At 43.3% G+C, this 17,135-nt stretch overlaps 1 protein-coding gene across 1 annotated transcript in view; it reads left to right on the top strand.

Moving 5' to 3' along the window:
* Positions 1-17,135, top strand: part of LOC144782354 (protein SSUH2 homolog) — a 288,587-nt gene that overhangs the window by 170,509 nt on the left and 100,943 nt on the right. The window contains exons 8-10 of the mRNA XM_078661672.1: positions 4,311-4,373; positions 7,385-7,464; positions 14,487-14,579. Coding sequence (XP_078517798.1) covers positions 4,311-4,373; positions 7,385-7,464; positions 14,487-14,579 — 236 coding nt within the window. The remainder of the gene's footprint in view (positions 1-4,310; positions 4,374-7,384; positions 7,465-14,486; positions 14,580-17,135) is intronic.

Below are 17,135 nucleotides of genomic sequence, written 5' to 3'. Positions count from 1 at the left end.
TTTTTCCAAAAACCAACAACTAGCGCAGAGCGAGCTCTACACACCCTGGACGCCAGAAGGGCAGTCATGCACTACATTGAAAGGACAAAGGGACACAGGAAAACAAAACAGTTTTTTGTGTCATTCGCAAACCGCTTCATGGGGAAAGCAGTAACCAAAAAGACCATTGCACGATGGATCGCACAGACAATTCAACTCTGCCACAAGCGTGCAGGACAAGAACTGGCAGAGGGGACACGTGCCCACTCCACCAGGAAGAAGGGCGCTACAATAGCCTTCCTGGCTAACACACCCATAGAGGACATATGCCTGGCGGCAACATGGGCTTCGGTGCACACGTTCACGAAGCACTACTGTGTGGACATACAAATGAACAAGGAAGCTCAAGTGGGACAGAAGGTGCTACAGCACATATTCAACACCCAACGCTCATCTTCCACCCAGCCGCCACAGAGATGAGAAACCGCTACAAAATCTATGCACAGCATAGTGAATCCAGAAAGATTCACGCTGCAAAACGAATAGTTTTCTTACCTGTCGGTGTAGTTTTGCAGCTTGAGGATCTTTCTGGCTTCACTAGCGAACCCACCCACCTCCGCCAGAAAGATAATAATAATAATAATAATAATAATACAAATCCACATTTGTAAAGCGCACAATCACCCGTAAGGGTCTCTAGGCGCTGGGGGCCGTCGGGAAGATTAAGCAAGCTATTGCCCAGAGTCACATGGTGCTGGGCTAACCTGCCGCCGGGGATCGAACCGTGATCCCCAGATTCCAGCGTCCGTCGCCCTGGCCGCGGCGCCACACCTCTCCCTGGAGGAGAGAGAAGAGGTGGTTAACTAAAGAAAGGACTTTGAAAGTACAAGGCGGTAAATACAAACTAAATAGAACATTGCCATTACTTCGGAAACGAAAGAAACACGGAAAAAAAGAACCCGAAGATGGCGCCCAAGAGTGGGAGCTTCCGCAGGAAGCATGCCGACGTCACCGGAAATACACCCAAAGGGGTGTGACGCCGACGCCCACCTGGGCTAAGAAAAAAAAAAAAAAAAAAAGAAAAGACTACGAATCCGAAACCAACCACAAGACCGCGGAATAATGCACAGCATAGTGAATCCAGAAAGATCTTCAAGCTGCAAAACTACACCGACAGGTAAGAAAACTATTCGTTACTGGCCAAGGAAGTATTCCCCTGTGACTACTGTATCGGGTGACTGGTAGCTCAGTGGAGACTGGACGTCTGCCAGGACTGAGAGGAATTTGAAGGACATCGACCCAAGTAGCCAGGATCACCTCACCAAGCTAATGAACTGAGGAGTAGCCGCAAGAAGACCCCTGTTGACTGCATCACATCTACAGCATCTTGCATCCCATATCCCTTGCATCAGGACCACTTCCATAGAAATCTATGGCAAGGAGATAAAGTGCCAGGAATTTGCTGGAGGCTTCTTCATCCTCCGAGGTAACCGTTTCTAAGGACTTGATGGTCCTCTCTGGCTGGCTCCTTACTGGAGTTGGTTGCCTAATGGTTTTGAAAGCAGCTGCATTGATGCTTACTTACGTTTTCTTGAAAAAGTTTTGTGGTTAATTGAAAAAGTCAATATTTTCTATACCTTGTAATTGGTGTATCTCCGGAACTCTCCGCTTTATCTTTTTCATTGTGGTGTCTAAAAATAGATAAAAATACAGTCCATCATTTGATATAATGTAGGGGTAGGCAGAACTCCATATGAGTTCCACCCACGAACAGGCAAAAATCGGCGCCTCCTGCTCTCACTGATTTCTTTTGTGCCAGAAGCATGTTCTACTCTAAGAAATAAGTGCGAACAGCACCATGCGGCATGATCGAGGGTTCTAATTCTCAAGTTAGTTTTGCTGTGGCTCGGGTAGATTTTCTACTCTAGTTGTAGTTTCCTCACCGCGAACAGCTACAACTGCCTGCGTTGGGAAAATCTTGCTGGGTGCCCGCCTGGTCTCAGAAAATCACTCTATGGGACGCCAATTCTAACTCTCCAACTTACCATTTGCTAGCCACATGCGGAAAAAAATCCGCTACGTGGTGGGATTTGGCTGGAACTCAGTGTTACAAGCTTAACGCAGAGTGGCAAAATTCCACTAACTCTGGCGCCGGAGCAGAATTTATCGCCCACCCCTAATATTTAAGTCGAGGGGGTCGTGTTTGGCTGCAGAGCTATGTAGAATGAGGCGCTGATGATTAAAGTGATCGTCACTTAACATATTTGGTGAGGCTGGAGAGAGACCCTCTATTGGACGAGTGTCATTTTAAAATTCCTTTCAGTTCACCCCCACAGGAAAATGCGGATAACTGCAATGAGCGTATAAGTTTCTTGTTTTTTATTGCCTACATTAAGTTAATGGGTCAGAGTGGGGCTGGCTCTCCTTCTGTTGTCACTCTTTGCAGAGGTTCTTTTGTTAATCTTAATGTTGTTGGATCTCTGAGGCAGAGCAACCTTCTTTTAAAGAGTGAAACTGAGTATGGCAGTCAAATTATTGCCCTGTTGTCTTTTCCTGTTGAGTGTGAAACAGATGACTTTTTAGAATGTGACTGCTACCCTTTAATGGTGAAGAAGGTCGTCATTCTATTCCAAGGTATTTCTGATGTCACTCATAGCTTGTAACAAGAAAACAATGGTCAGAAGTTTAAGCAGATATGTCACTCCTATTATTATGATTATTATGGTTCTATTTATGAATATGACTTTTATTAGAATTATAAAAAGCTTTCTAGATCAAAATGGTTTGTCCAGGCGTAGTCCATTCAAACAATCCTGGTAGGTCTACGTGTATCATCCAAACTACCTGAGTAAAGTTGGGTTGTTGCTACAAGGTTCAGTGCTCCGCCACATACAGCTCGGTTGGGGTAGTCTATTGGCCAGTACACAAGACCATCCCAGCTGGATTGGATGTACTATATGAACTGCATAGGCCGGATTAGAATAGGGGCTCCTGATTTTACCTTTTAAGCTACTTTCAGACAATTCTCCAAATCAGTGTTCAGTTCAGACGTTTGCAAATAGTGACCAACAGTTAATAACTGAAGAGATCTTCCTTATAGCTAGCACTTTGCATGGCTTTCACATAGTTGTTACCTTGTTAATTAAAATCCATAATCAGGATGATCTTAATTCTTTCCAAACTGGTAGATCTCTGTCTTTCTTTCATTACTTCCCTCTCTGCCTATTTCTGCATCGCTCGAAAGATGTAGTTATTGACTCAACTGCTATAGATTGTACCTGAAGTGTACTGCAATTCGAAATCACATTCTAAACTGAATATGTGACCTGCAGAATAACTTATAAAAACATTTACTTTCTTAATTTCTGCGGATCTTTAATACCTCCTCATTGCCGCCAGCTGCTACGTACCAGGAAGATCAGAGCACCTCTGTGGTCTCTCACACAACAAATCGTTTCCCATATAGGTTCATGAGAAATGCAGCAGCACCTCCTCTGCTAAGGCGTAGCAGCGTCACCCCACTGCATTTCTGCAGTGTAAAAAAGGAAAAATAAAATTATAATAACTCTCGGTTATCATTTTATTTTTCCTTGTTGAAGTCAGTTTTGGGAGGGGACGGTGCTTGGCTGTCGTCTCAGCTAGCATGGGGATGGAGTGGTATGTGCACTTGAGTGCACATAAATGTTTGGCTGGCCGTCTTGGGCCAGCAAAACATTCATGTGCACTTTACATGGTCTCCACCTGGCTGTAATATACAGCCTAGGCGGAGAAATGCACAGACTCTGTCTTGTCTGAGCACCGAACCATGGAGCTCACCAATCGCGACACTGCTGTCATGCTGACAGCAGCATCGTGATTAGCTTAGAGGAGCCTGGGTTCTTCCTGGAAGAGAAGCAGAGAAGAGACTATGTAGGAGAGACTGTGTGCAGAGCTAAGTGACATTTTATTTCTCAGTCCACCCCCTTTCTTCCAACCCCCCTCGTACTAGCCACCACTGGACAAATACAACAGTTTTGCAACAAAGCTCTCCCCCACGACCAAGCATCCTACCTGTTAGAAAACCTGCTTTGGCCCCAGATGAGGTCTGAATGCTATATAAAAGTAATATTACAATGGTATAATTGAAGTAATGACCTTAGTTATCCTGTTCTAGTCATCTCCTCCAACATCCTGTAGCAACTGTTCGGCTGCTCCACAGTTAATTTCCTGTACCCTAAAGATATTTCTACTTTTGTTTGTCATAAGCATTTTTTTACCTGTTACATTTCAGTTGTGCTGTACTTTAGTTTGGAAACTTATGTGGTGCTTATTTTTTTTTCCCTTGCTTTCAGGCCTGCGACAAGTGCCTTGCCTTGGGACAAACCATTTGTACTAAATGTAATGGAGCTGCACGGGTAAGTGATGTCAGGCTGGTGTGTCCCTTCTCCTGCTCATGCAATTCATTTACAGTGTCCCACGCAATATTTTGTTTCACTTGTGTGCTGCACATGATTTGTACATCAACCAACTTCCTTGGTGGACCGTTAGGAGTTCATGCATAACTTCCTCCCTACGGGGGACACACATGCAGCAGAAATTAGAATTACTGAGGGAGAGCTGTAAGATTTTGCTGTGGTGTACCTGGAAGTGTATGAGCAGTTACCTGATGTTGACAAGAGCTAGCAAGATAGAAAGCCTATATCCATTTTATACTTAGAGAGCAAAGAAGAGTTGTAATGTAATTCCTAATCCCAGTTCAAGGGTGAGATATTGCAGGGGGCAAGTCCTGCGAGGTGGGACCGAGGGACTCGACATGAGGTGACGGAAAACCGCTAAGGACCTTGTGAATTCTTAAAGCAAGCCTAAGTACTGCCATTCAAGAGTAACGTGTAAAAAATCCATATTTGTAAAGTGCGAACTACTCCCTTTTATGGGTCTCAAGGTGCTGGGGGCTGTTGAGGAAATTAAGCTATTGCCTAGAATCACATGGTGCTGAGCTGAGCTGCCGCCGGTGATCGAACCATGAACCCTGTGCTCCGAAGTCAGCTGCCCTGGCCACTGCACCACACCTCTCCACAAGAGTTACATACTGGACATGATTTTATGCTTCAGTTGTTTCTTTCTTGCTTGGTAGAATTCACAGAAGATGATTGGGGACTGGAGAACTCGTGACCCCTCAATGATTTCCGTCCACTTAAAGGGTTCCGCAGATTCCAGACCATGACGGTGTTGGGATGTAGGCTAGCTTTCCAATGGAGGCCTTAGATCATAACCATTCTCATCAATGGTGGCATGATAGGAGTAACATTTGAAGGCTCCTGGAAGTAAATGCTGTTTTCTAACTTGCTAGAAAAGATGGATGCCAACTTTGTAAAGTTGAGTAGAACTTTAACGCAAGTGGGATGTTTTGCTTGCTCTCCTACACGATACTGAGCTTAACCCTATTAATGTACGAATCTCGCTTCCATTCTACAGCTGCCAGAGGCTTTTGAGTTTTTATGGAAGGCTTAAATTCATCACACCGTGCCATATACTTCCACTTTATCTAATAGATTCCAGGCTGGGAGCCTATTGAAGCTGGGTTTGGGGGTGGGTGAAGGGGGGGGCAGTAAATATCAGATTGATGTCTACTACAAATGTAAGTGCTTTACATTATTCTGCCAAGTTTTTCTTTTCTTATCCAGTGAAATTAATTATTTGCAGTTACTTGGTTGAAGCCATTGATAACAAACCACAATCTAACCCTCCCCTAATATACATAATACATGCTCATAATGACTTGGCTGAAATTCATATACAGATTGAATGCTGAAGATAAACAGTCCAACTGTGCAAATATTACACTAAACCAGTGCTGAATGATACGATTGCTGTAAAACGTTGTTCAGTTAGTACTCTCGCCAAGGCTTTTAATCAATCAGTGAAACGCCAAAGCTTAACAAAAGTCAGGCAATGTGTGGATCCTTGGGTACCTAGCCTGTTCCTCTATTGTACAAGGTCCTGCTTTAAACTGATATGCTCATCCTGATGCTGTGTCCCTACTACTTATTAGAGACAGCCTGTTGGGCGGTCGATGAAACTGAAGCATATCTGTGGCCTTCTTATATTTCATAAAGTGTGTTAGCTTGATACCACACAGTCCACACCCGTAGAAAGCTACCATGGTGTGTCTGTATGCACTATTTGAATTGTGCGGTCCTAGTGGAATACTGTACCAGATCAAAAGGATACCGACTGAAGGTGATTGGAGGGGAAGCTAGGCTCAGATAAATTTGAGATCTGTGGATCTCATGCAAGTGTAGTACCTGAACATCCAGAAGCAAAGTGTACTGGAGAATCAGAGGTGCAGAGTAGGGGAGCTTATATTTTAATGCCCTTAGTAACTTTGTTAATGTCCCAAGACTGAAGAGTTTACCTCGTTGCAGATGACGCTAATGGCTGCATTAGGACTGACACTCTGTTATTGGCATTTAAGAAGCTGGCCCACTAAGTATAAAGAGATGCACTTTTCGATTCATGGGGCAGTAATTTTAGAGATTACAAAGAGTGCCTTTCTCGAGTTTACCTATTCAGTGTCCTTGAAACTTCCAGTTTGACAAGGCGTGCACGAGGGCATCGGAGACCTGTGAGCATGACAGAATACAGAAGCTAAGCAGAGTCCATTTCAGAAGAGGTGTGAAACTAGAAAGAGAAATCGTGAGAGCAGACTAATTTGTCCCAATGTACGAACGTGGTTAATACATGAAACTGCTTGCCAGTGTGAGCTACTGGGGCCAAACGTAGGAACCGTATTTCAATATGCATGATTTACAATACATAGCGCACAATAGATAGAGTTTATCGTCCTATTATTTGCGGAGAGGAATTAAAATGTGAAGGGTGGAATGCTTGGATCAATCTCAACCACTGTTAATATTCTTGGGCAGCATTCCATTCCACAAGTTTTTGCCCACCATTACCACCTCAGACAGATACAAAAATCACCCATATATCAATCAGTCATGGGCCTGCAACAGTTCTGGCCAAACTGCCAAGCATGGTTCTATCTGAGCATGAACACAAGCAAGTTTCAGCCTATTAGGTCCTAGTCTGAAGGTTGAAACTTAAATCCTATTGCTCAGTGACCCTGTATGTTCTCATCTTCTATCGCTATCAGTGTAACTTTGCATTGGAAACCTATCTTGGATTCGCTATCATTCTGCCATCTATTTGTTGGGCACGGAAATGTACTTTGTTAATTAAACTTATTTTCTCAGACAAAACCTGATTTAAAAGGTATCCATTCCCTTTCATCATTTTATTTGACATTAAGCACAGGAGAAAATGTGAACCAGGGATTTATTCTCTTTACCTAAATTGGCAGCAAAGTAATTCATCTAGTACCATGATACAAGCTGAATGTCCTTATTTTTTTGTGCAATTGCAGCTGCCGTGCACGGTCTGCAGGGGAACCGGGAAGAATGTGGATGATCAGTGCTCGCACTGCAATGGCATTGGCAACCAGAGGTGAGCAGCGGGCAAATCCAGTCTCATAAAGTATGGATAATTATAAAAATGGGAACATAGCTACGAAGCAAAGTGGAACCACCCTGCTGAAGGAGGGATGAGTTACAAATAAGCTGAAGATGAACGGGTACCTGAAAGGGATGGCATTTATAGCGGTGCAGAAAAAAAAGTATGGCTAACTGATGGGAGCCTTTGTACAAAGGCTGTTTGACTTCCTAAGCAGTTACATCTTCTGTCTTGTTGCTGCATCTGTGAGCCAAGAGGGTGCTACAGGCAGTGAGGGTCTGAAAATTGACCTCCTACAGTCCAGTGTCTGTTGCTGAATGGTTACCCATATGTTCTACTTCTCATCAATGGTAGCATGATGGAAGAAACGTTTGAAGGCTCCTGGGAGTAAACGCTGTTTCCTAGAGAAAATGGATGCCAATTCAGTACATTTGAATAGACCTTTAAAGAAAATGAGTGTTGCCCGCTTTCCTGTCTGATACTGAGCTTAACCCTCTTAATCTATGAATTTCACTTTCATTTTACAGCCCCTAGATGCTTTGAGTTTTTGCAGAAGCTTCATATTCATCAAACCGTGCCAATGTTCTAGGGAAGGTTGTGTTTCGCTATCCTCTTTTGGTCCGGTTCTCTTAAGTTCATTGGTGCTCCTTCACAAAAGGGAATGTGGAGACTATAGTAATTAGCAAAGCCAACCAGTCTCACCTGTTTGATTTGCCAGTGCAGACCTGCTGTATTTTCAAATGTTGTTTTGCCTATACAGTTCAGCTTGGGGGAAAAAAATATCTATATTTTCTGTGCATCTGTGTTTTCGTATATGCATTTATGGTAGAGCATCGCGGCTGCCCCAGCATAAGAAAATAAACATGCATGCATAGCATTGCAAGAGTCCTTTTATGTTTATTTACTCTTTCAAGGAAGCGGCCTCCCATCTTGGTGGGACAAATTAGGAGAATGTGTGCAAAAGTGCTTTAACAAAAATACAGTGGCCCAGTAGCAAATTGCTGTTTCCAAACCTTCCTACAAAGTAAAAATGATAATAAAAAACAGTGTTGGAAGGGGTGGGTAACGGAAGAAGAGTGGTTGGAGAGCCTTCAATCGTCCATGACGATTCACAGTGAAAAGGTAAGGCAGGAAGCATAAGAGTAGTTTCAAATAAGAAGGGGAAGAAACTAGTCAGCTGGAGGAGGATGGGAGAGTGGAAAAGAACTGGGTTGTGAAGGGGGAAACAGCAAGTGGGGTAGGGGGTGCTGGAGGATAACAAGAAATTACATGAAGGGCTAAAAGTAAAATATAAAACTATTCCATGAGTGTGAGTTGTGGTAGGAGAACAAGTCACACAGCTAAAGCATTTTAAAGAAGAAATGCTCCAGATGTGGAACAAACCAAGACCTGTGAGGGAAACGAGGAACCCAAGAAAGCCCTCCAAGTAAGAGCAATTGGCTAAATCCAATCCCACCATAAGAATATATTTTAATGTACTAGTGGCAATGGGTCTTCAATAACAGATGCATCTATTTATAGGCATGATGTAATAACACAATAGAACACCTTTTTGTACTTTTCTACTGCGATGCTGTTACTCATTGGAATTTTCACTTGGATTTTATTGTTGAAAAAGCACTTCCTGATGCCAGTTTTGCCTACATTTCTTAGAGGAGGTGCTCTAAAGTCCCCATCACATATTTTTAGTTTGCTCACAATAGATCTATACTCTATCCCCCCCACGCCCTCAGAATTTTGATTTTGCTGTCCAGTTCAGGTATAAAAATTTAAGAAAACTTAGCCACACACAAAAACATCTCTGCTTCAGAACATCCTTTTTTTTGGTGCAAAATCAACACACTTTTCAATGGATTGAAGCGGTCATGTTCTCCTGTGCTGAAAGTATTCAGTGTTAGTATACAGTAATGAGAACATTTAAATTTTAGTGTTTGCGAATGCTGTTTTCTAGTTTAAAAACACTGAATAATGTGACACCATTACCCAGTCTTATGGCTCCCTCCCTCTGTCTCTGCTTTTATAAGATGACTCTCCGTTCTTGTTGGAATTCATACCCATGAATCCACATGATTTACCTAGATTTCAGAAGATGGTCTCAGAACCCTTGCTAAATATCAAATCCAGTCCATTGTTTAGTTATGCAAAACCGCGTGATGCTACTTGCTGGCACTATGTTGAACCCAAGAAACATGATCAATATCCAATGCAAGCTATGAACGTGGAATGAATCTCATTGTAAGGGCAGCAATGGAACTTACTATGCAAGGCTATTTCACTCACTCTGCCACCATCCAACCAGCCTTTTAAAATAGGATGCTAGAATATCTGGTACATAGTCCAGCACGACTCTCCAGGTGGTAGTGGTCTAGTGACTTTGTTGCATTCAGTGGTCTCATCTGACTTCCAGTGCTGGTTCCTTCATTTAACTACATGTAATTCTGAGTTTACCTCTCTGCATCTTTCCTATCAGTACTTGAGAGTACCTTGGAGGTGCCCCCCTGAAAACCTTCCGACCTCCAGTGTATTGGCGGACTGGTTCTGTCCAGCCTGCCACCACACATGCGTTTCTGACCCCCTGGAGGTGAGAGCCCATGCTTTCTTGGGTAGGAAATAATGCCTGCTCTTGCAGGAGGTGTTTTCACCTCCTCCAACCTTGATGACTGGTAATCAGCATATCGAGGCAGGAGTTTTCAAGGGCCTCCACCGCCTGTGATATGCATTCTTGGCTTCCCCTCAGATAGGGGAAATGCTACCCCCTGCCCAGGGCAAATTTGGCACCCAGACAGGTGGGAAAATTTGCTAGTCAGGAGGTGTGTTCACCTTCATGCTAGTACCACCCCTAAGCTGCAGTATCTGAAGTAAACACGGCTAGGGAAATTCCACCATCTTGGATTTTGGTGGAATTGGGACCTCTGAGTTAGGGCTATGCCCACAGGAAGTGATCATAGCCTCTTCAATTTTCAGTTGTCTCAGAGACGTGGATCAGTGGATGACTTGAATCCATCTCAAATGTAATGCTTCCAAAACGGAAATACTCACGTGTGGCGATTGGAAACATTATGACCTGCTTGCCGCCTGGCCTGATGAACAGGTTTCACCACCTAAAGTATCAAAGGAAGTAAGAAACCTGGGAATGACCATGGACTCCAAGCTATCGATGAATGCCCAAGTGGACAAACTAGCAAGATCAAGCATTGTCACTATAAAAATGCAGCAACAAATGTGCCCCCATTTGGGATTTCCACACAAGGTTCAAGCTACCATCTCCCTTGTTCTGTACAAACTCTATTACGCCAATAGCCTCTACCAGGGATCACCTTTAGCAACCATGAAAAGACTACAACGGATTCAGAACTTGGCTGCCAGACTACTCTTGCATATCAAACCGCGAGACCACATTTCACCTGCCTTGAAACCCCTGCATTGGTTACCGGTTGCCAGAAGATAATCGTTCAAGCTGCTTTGTATCACCCACAAATCAAAACCTAGAATGGGACCGCTCTTCATCAGGAATAAAATCACCAAACGCATTCAACAAAGGAACCTCCGCTCTTAAGTGGCACTTCGTCTCAAAATCCCAAGATACGAGAAAAAAAAAACATGGGTGGCACATCGTTATCTGTTCAAGCAGCCAAACTATAAGAACTCTTTAACACCCAACAGAAGATTCACGGACAACCACCTTCTCTTCAGAAAACGACTCAATTCAATTTCAAAATGCTTTATTCGGTATGTATGAATACAATCATATAGCAACAATCAAAGTAAAATTACAATACTTCATGCATTTATATCAATTCTGGTTTACCGAGTACCATCATTACCAAGTGCAATATACATTTTAACAACGCATATATCCAAATGGGCAGTCTTAAAGTGCCTGTTAGTGCATTCGCCTAATAGTACATGTGCAAACTAGCAGTATAAAGTGCTGCAAGTGCTAAGAGTGCTCAGTTTATATCTATATACTTTCCATGTACTTATGGATCTATATATTTATCACTTTCTTCCAATTCAGCATATCCAATGCACTATCCTAATTCTCACCCTATACTTCTCTCAATATATCTTCTACCCCAACTTTCTGAATCATCTCAAACTTCTTCCTACTACTCTTTCCAATGCACAACCCTATTTCTCATCCTATACCTCTATCAATATATTCTCTACATCCACTCTCTCATTTATACCAAACCCCATACCACTACTAGGATCCCCAAAATAACCCTTCCTAGACTCTCCCATACTCTACCCCTCCTTGCATCATCGGACACCTCTTTTACTATGCTGATTCCCGCAACAAGCCTTCCTAAACTCTTCCCTCTGATTCTTCCCTCCACATCCCTTTTTACTAATCCCAAAGCATCTTCCTACTGCTATGAGCTCCCCCCCCCAAAAAGTCTAAATCATTTACTCTTCTATCCCTCCACTATCCTTTTCAATCAAAATAACAGACTAACGTGTTCACTTCTCAAATGTTATATTTCACTATACTAATTCACCACTAATCCTTGGGTTCAAGAGTAGTGTGCTACTCGCCAAAAAAGCTCTTCAACACCTCATCAGAGGTTGCATGCTCTATATAAATTCAAACCTTAATCCCTCCTCTAGCCCCCCACTACCCTTCTCTATCCAAATAACTGAAAAACATATCCACCACTTAAATTACTTCCATATTTTACTATACTCCTTTTCAACACTAATCCTTTATGGGTTCCGGAGTAGTGTGCTACTCTTCAATAACGTGCTCTAACACCCCATCGGGGGTAACAAGCTCTATATAAATGCAAACCTTTTTCCCTTTTCTATCCCTCCCCCAACCCTTCTCAATCCAAAAAACTGACTAACAAATCCACCACTCAAATTACTTTCATATTTCACTATACTAATTCCACACTAATCCGTATGGGCTCCGGATTAGCGTGCTACTCGCCAAAAAGCGATTCAAAAGCCCATCAGGGGTTTTGAAGCGCTATATAAATGCAAACCTCTTTCCCTCTTCTATCCTTCTCACTCCAAATAACTGACTAATATCCACCTCTCAAATTACTTTCATATTTCACTATACTAATTCACCACTAATCTTTTATGGGTGTACAGAGTACCGTGCTATTCGCCCCCCCACCCCCCAAAAAGTGCTTCAACACCTCATCAGGGATAACGAGCTATATGAATACACACCTTTTTCCCCCTCTTCTATCCTTCTGAATCCAAATAATTTACTAATCTATCCACCACATAAATCACTTTCATATTTCACTATACTAATTCAACACTAATCCTTTATGGGTTCCGGAGTAGCGTGCTACTTGCCAAAAAGGCGCTTTGACGCCTCGTATGGGGTAGTAAGCGTTATATAAATGCAATTACAATATAGAGGGTGTAGTCATGCTGATGTTAGGCAGCCCTTTGGCTACTACCTGACGCTCCCTGTAACGTCCCTGAATGCAATATTTAGGTGGCACCCCTGATGCCACCTAATCTGTGCCACTCCATCTGCACAAAGAAGTGGACTGAGAAGTTTGCTGACCCGAGAACAAAAGAGCAGCGGCTGACTTGGTGCCAACTCTGCCGGCCTGCCTGCTGCACCCGGCTCTCATGGATAAACTGACTCATACTGCTGCTGTGCAGACTACGAGAAAACCATTGGGGTGACAGTGCTTTGTAAATCGCCAGAGAACTCCCTTGGAATAGAGGAGCTACTTCCCTGCAGCCGCAGACAAGAAATAGCAAGGTCCGGTTCACTGTCCTACTGCATACTGGGACTGCTGATGCTGCTGCTGACCAGGAAGAGGTCCTATTCTCCTACAGGTCAGAACTGTCCTCCCTCCATGTGTGGGGGACGGCAGGACAGTCCGGAGTTGCACAGTACCAATACCTAGGGTCCCCGACCGCTTTCAGCAGCCAAAGCTTGTTGTGCCCCACCCAGACACAAACACTGAGAAAAACCGACTTGCATGTTGAGGGACTTCAGGGACAGTGAAACCCATGGCGTGAGGGGTCCAGCTGTCCTGTTTGCCCCTCTTCAGCAGGTTCAAGACAAAGCGAGCACCTCTGCCACCTGAAACCTCAGAGGGGCTCTGCACGTGCACCTAACACCGCCTAGGTCTGAGGGATGTGTTGTGCCAACTGGGTCCTGATACACTCCAAGGCTGAGCCCACCCTTGGGTTTGCCAAGACTGGGCACCCCGTCTCTGCCTGCTGCCTCTTTTCGCAGTCCCCCTCACCCGCTTGTGTCTCCTGCAGCACGGACCGACGCCTAAAGACACCACTGCATCTGAGCCCTACTGCCCGAGGAGAAGTGGACCGATGGTGTCCCTATGTAACCATTCATCATCTCAAGGGCCAAATCCCCTGTGGGTTCAACCGGACTGGTCTTCCAGTCCCAGTTTGCAGCCTCTTTCTTACTGGGCCGTTCCCCCATTGAACCTGACGCCGAAAGACAGTTCAGTACTCCGACACCCCAGAGTGACCTGTAAGTCGCTGTTAAGTGCCTGAATGCATTATGTTCCCCATCCTCCCGGATACCCTTAAAGCTCCAGAAATTGCAGTGTCAAATTTTGAAACGTATAAAAATTCATAACTCTAAAAGTATTTTCCTGATTCCGATGATCTTGAGATCAAAATTCATATAAAAATAAGTTTTCTTTTTATAAATTGTTGTCCGATTAATTTATTAAGTGAGGCATGTACTGTGTGTGCGCAATAGTGTGTATAATACATGCTTAGCAGTATCCTGTGATAAGTCTAACTGCTCACCCACACTACCACAAAAGAACATTTTGGTAATCATTTGTGCCTCTGTCACCCAATTGGGGTTTGCCTGGACTCTTTACACCGAGTACCTCATTTCGGCCCACTATATAAAGAGACAACTTCCTAAAGGCGGCACTTTGCATGAAAGGTTTAAAGATTGTGGCTCCAAGACATAAATAACATTTGCTCCATGGTTCAATCTTACAGCCATGTTTTCAGTATAACTTTTATAATGTATTTTTTTATTTATTAATTTGCAGCTGCTCCAGTTGTAGTGGCCAGGGTCGTGTAAACTGTGAAGTCTGTCACGGGAAGAAGAATTTGCTCTGCTACATTGAGTTGAAGGTGACCTGGTAAGTATGAGACCATGATGTTTTGATTGTATTTGGGGCAATCAGCCAGTGAAGGTAAAGATAATGGTTAGTGTAAAGGCAAGTGTAGTATACATTTTTAAAAAAAGGGAAATTTTCCCATGTGTTGGCAGGCTGAATAACCATTGTATGAATGGTGTAGTGAAAATCAGATAGACCTGGTGAAAATAGGGTAGATCTAGCTTTGAAATAGAAATATCTAAGTTATGAGCATTTTCTGTCTTCCTGCTGCAAGCATGCTGTAGTAATACGTCTGCATAATTACTTAAGAGGTCTTGTTTTTTGGGAAGAATGTCAACAATTCTGTGAAACAAAGTCAAAGGCCATTTGATAAAGAGCAGTGTTATTCTGAAGCCTTAATCCAAGCACCTAGTGATAGATAGTTCTGACTGCTTACTACTATTTCCTGTTACTATCTCTGTATACAGCGGTAATCTAATATTTTGAAACATTAAATCTCTTCTAGTTTCATACTATTTGCACAATTCTGCCACCTAGTGTTTGAATCAGGAAGGGTTTGTTTTCCTAAAACTTTTCTGAACTGTGGGTGGTAGTCAATGTAGGTGGAGCCCCTGTGTGACGGCGACATTAATCCCACTAAGCCCATGTGCGTGCCCACCATCTTATTTTTTTTCCCGCCTTTGGGCATAGAGGTCCATGAGCGCACAATGTTTACCAGTCAAAGGTTATCAAAGTCCTCGAACAACTTAAAGCATTCGAGAGAATAATGGAGAGCAGGACTCTTAAGCTGGAGAGAGCTTTTTGGGTTTTGTTGGTTTTGCTACTCGGAGAATGGTATCTGGTCAAAGTGGGATCCCGAGGTTTTTTTTCTATCTTTTAGATTACAAGTACGCTCCTCAAATTTTTCCCAAACTGCCATCGAAAAGTAAGCTTTGAGTAATGTAACTCAGTCTGTATGTTCTTCCTCACAAGAGACCCTAAGTCAGAGGAATTATCCCATGTTCCTATTTTAAACCGAAAACTCTAGTACAAAGGGACCAAATCCACATAGTAAATTGGGCAGCAACAAATATAATGGGCCTATCGGAGTCGCAAAAAAAAAAGAGAAGGCATACTCTTTTGATTGATGAAATGGGTTTCTCCCATGAAGTGTAGAAGACGGAATCTCAAGGGGAACACTCAGACATCAACCTCGATACCTCATAAAAGGTCGAGGAACACTGCAGGCAAGACCCTAAACCCACAGTGCCACACACCCAAGACACTGAAGATCAAATCTTCAAGCAAGAGTATAGACACTTGAAAGGCCAAACCTCCCAGACCAAGAAAACACAAAGTCAAAGGAGCTAAAGAAACTTCACATCCTACCGGGAAAGAAAAACTCTCCAGTAAGGATATGCTGAAAGGCATTGTTTCTACTTCCGAGGATTATCAAAGGCGAAATGGAAATGAGGGCGCAAAGGAAAAGTCCTATGAAGAACATAATACCTCAGATATTGTTGTGCTTAAGAGGAAAAACAGGGCACTGGAGACGGAAATCAAGAACATGCTAATAAAAAAATGGTTGTTGAAGGGAGCAAATCTGTTGGATATTAGGAAACCAACATAGGAGGTTCTATTGTCCGAGCAGGAGGCATTCTACGTTGGCCAAGACTCGCACGTGGGGCGGGAAGGTTTTATTTTTCACACTGCCCCTGAGGACATAGGGTTTGAAATTCCACATGAAAAAAGTTTGTGGGAAGACGTTGAAGCAGACTCGACCTAGGGAAGATTGATTTATATCCTTCAAGGCCTTCCCCTCTGAATGACGTCTGCACATACCACAGAGTGGTTAAAAATGTGACCGACACTTTCGAGGTGGAAGTAGAAAGGGCGACAAATGTTTGTCCTCAAGAGCTAGGCCTGTATACAAGAAGAACCAGTTACTTCCCGATGCTTCCAACCACAGTCCAGCAGGATAAGGACGTCTTCTTTTATATGCGCAGGGTAACTGCTTTAGCCCTTACTAGCTTAGAGAACTAGAGAACTTCCACTTGGGACCAAAAGTGCATCCAAGGGCATGTTCAACCAGACTATCATTGTTACCACAACAAGGACATAGGCCATGTCCCCATATTTCATAGGGCCTCCACCAGACAAAGGCAGTAAGAGGTTGGAGGCTGTCAGAAAGATGGTACCACACAATTGCGGATTGCAAATTCAAATGCCCTACTAAACCCACATACCCATCAACACTTGGAGTACATTGAAGACCTTATGTTGCATCTCCCAGAAGACTTCCACAAAATTGCAGAGAGCTTAATTAAAGGGGAGAACAACATCTTCAACTCCTACCTTAAGTCAGCACTTGACACGGGCCTAAGGAGTCCTGCGTGGTTACACATCTCTGGTTTTAAGCCTAAGTTGCAGTCAAATATTCTCGACATGCCTCTAAAAGGTAGCTATACTCTTTTGGATGAGAAGTACACACTAAAATACAAATAACTTAGATCTGATACTTTATCTACATAGTTTGAACCAATCAAATCAGGATAGCCCCATTCTGTTCGAGAAGGTGTCTGAACCATCCCTTTATGC

The sequence above is a fragment of the Lissotriton helveticus genome, chromosome 9, assembly GCF_964261635.1.
Source record: "Lissotriton helveticus chromosome 9, aLisHel1.1, whole genome shotgun sequence".
Classification (NCBI taxonomy): Eukaryota; Metazoa; Chordata; class Amphibia; order Caudata; family Salamandridae; genus Lissotriton; species Lissotriton helveticus.
This window is presented reverse-complemented; position numbering and strand designations above follow the sequence as displayed.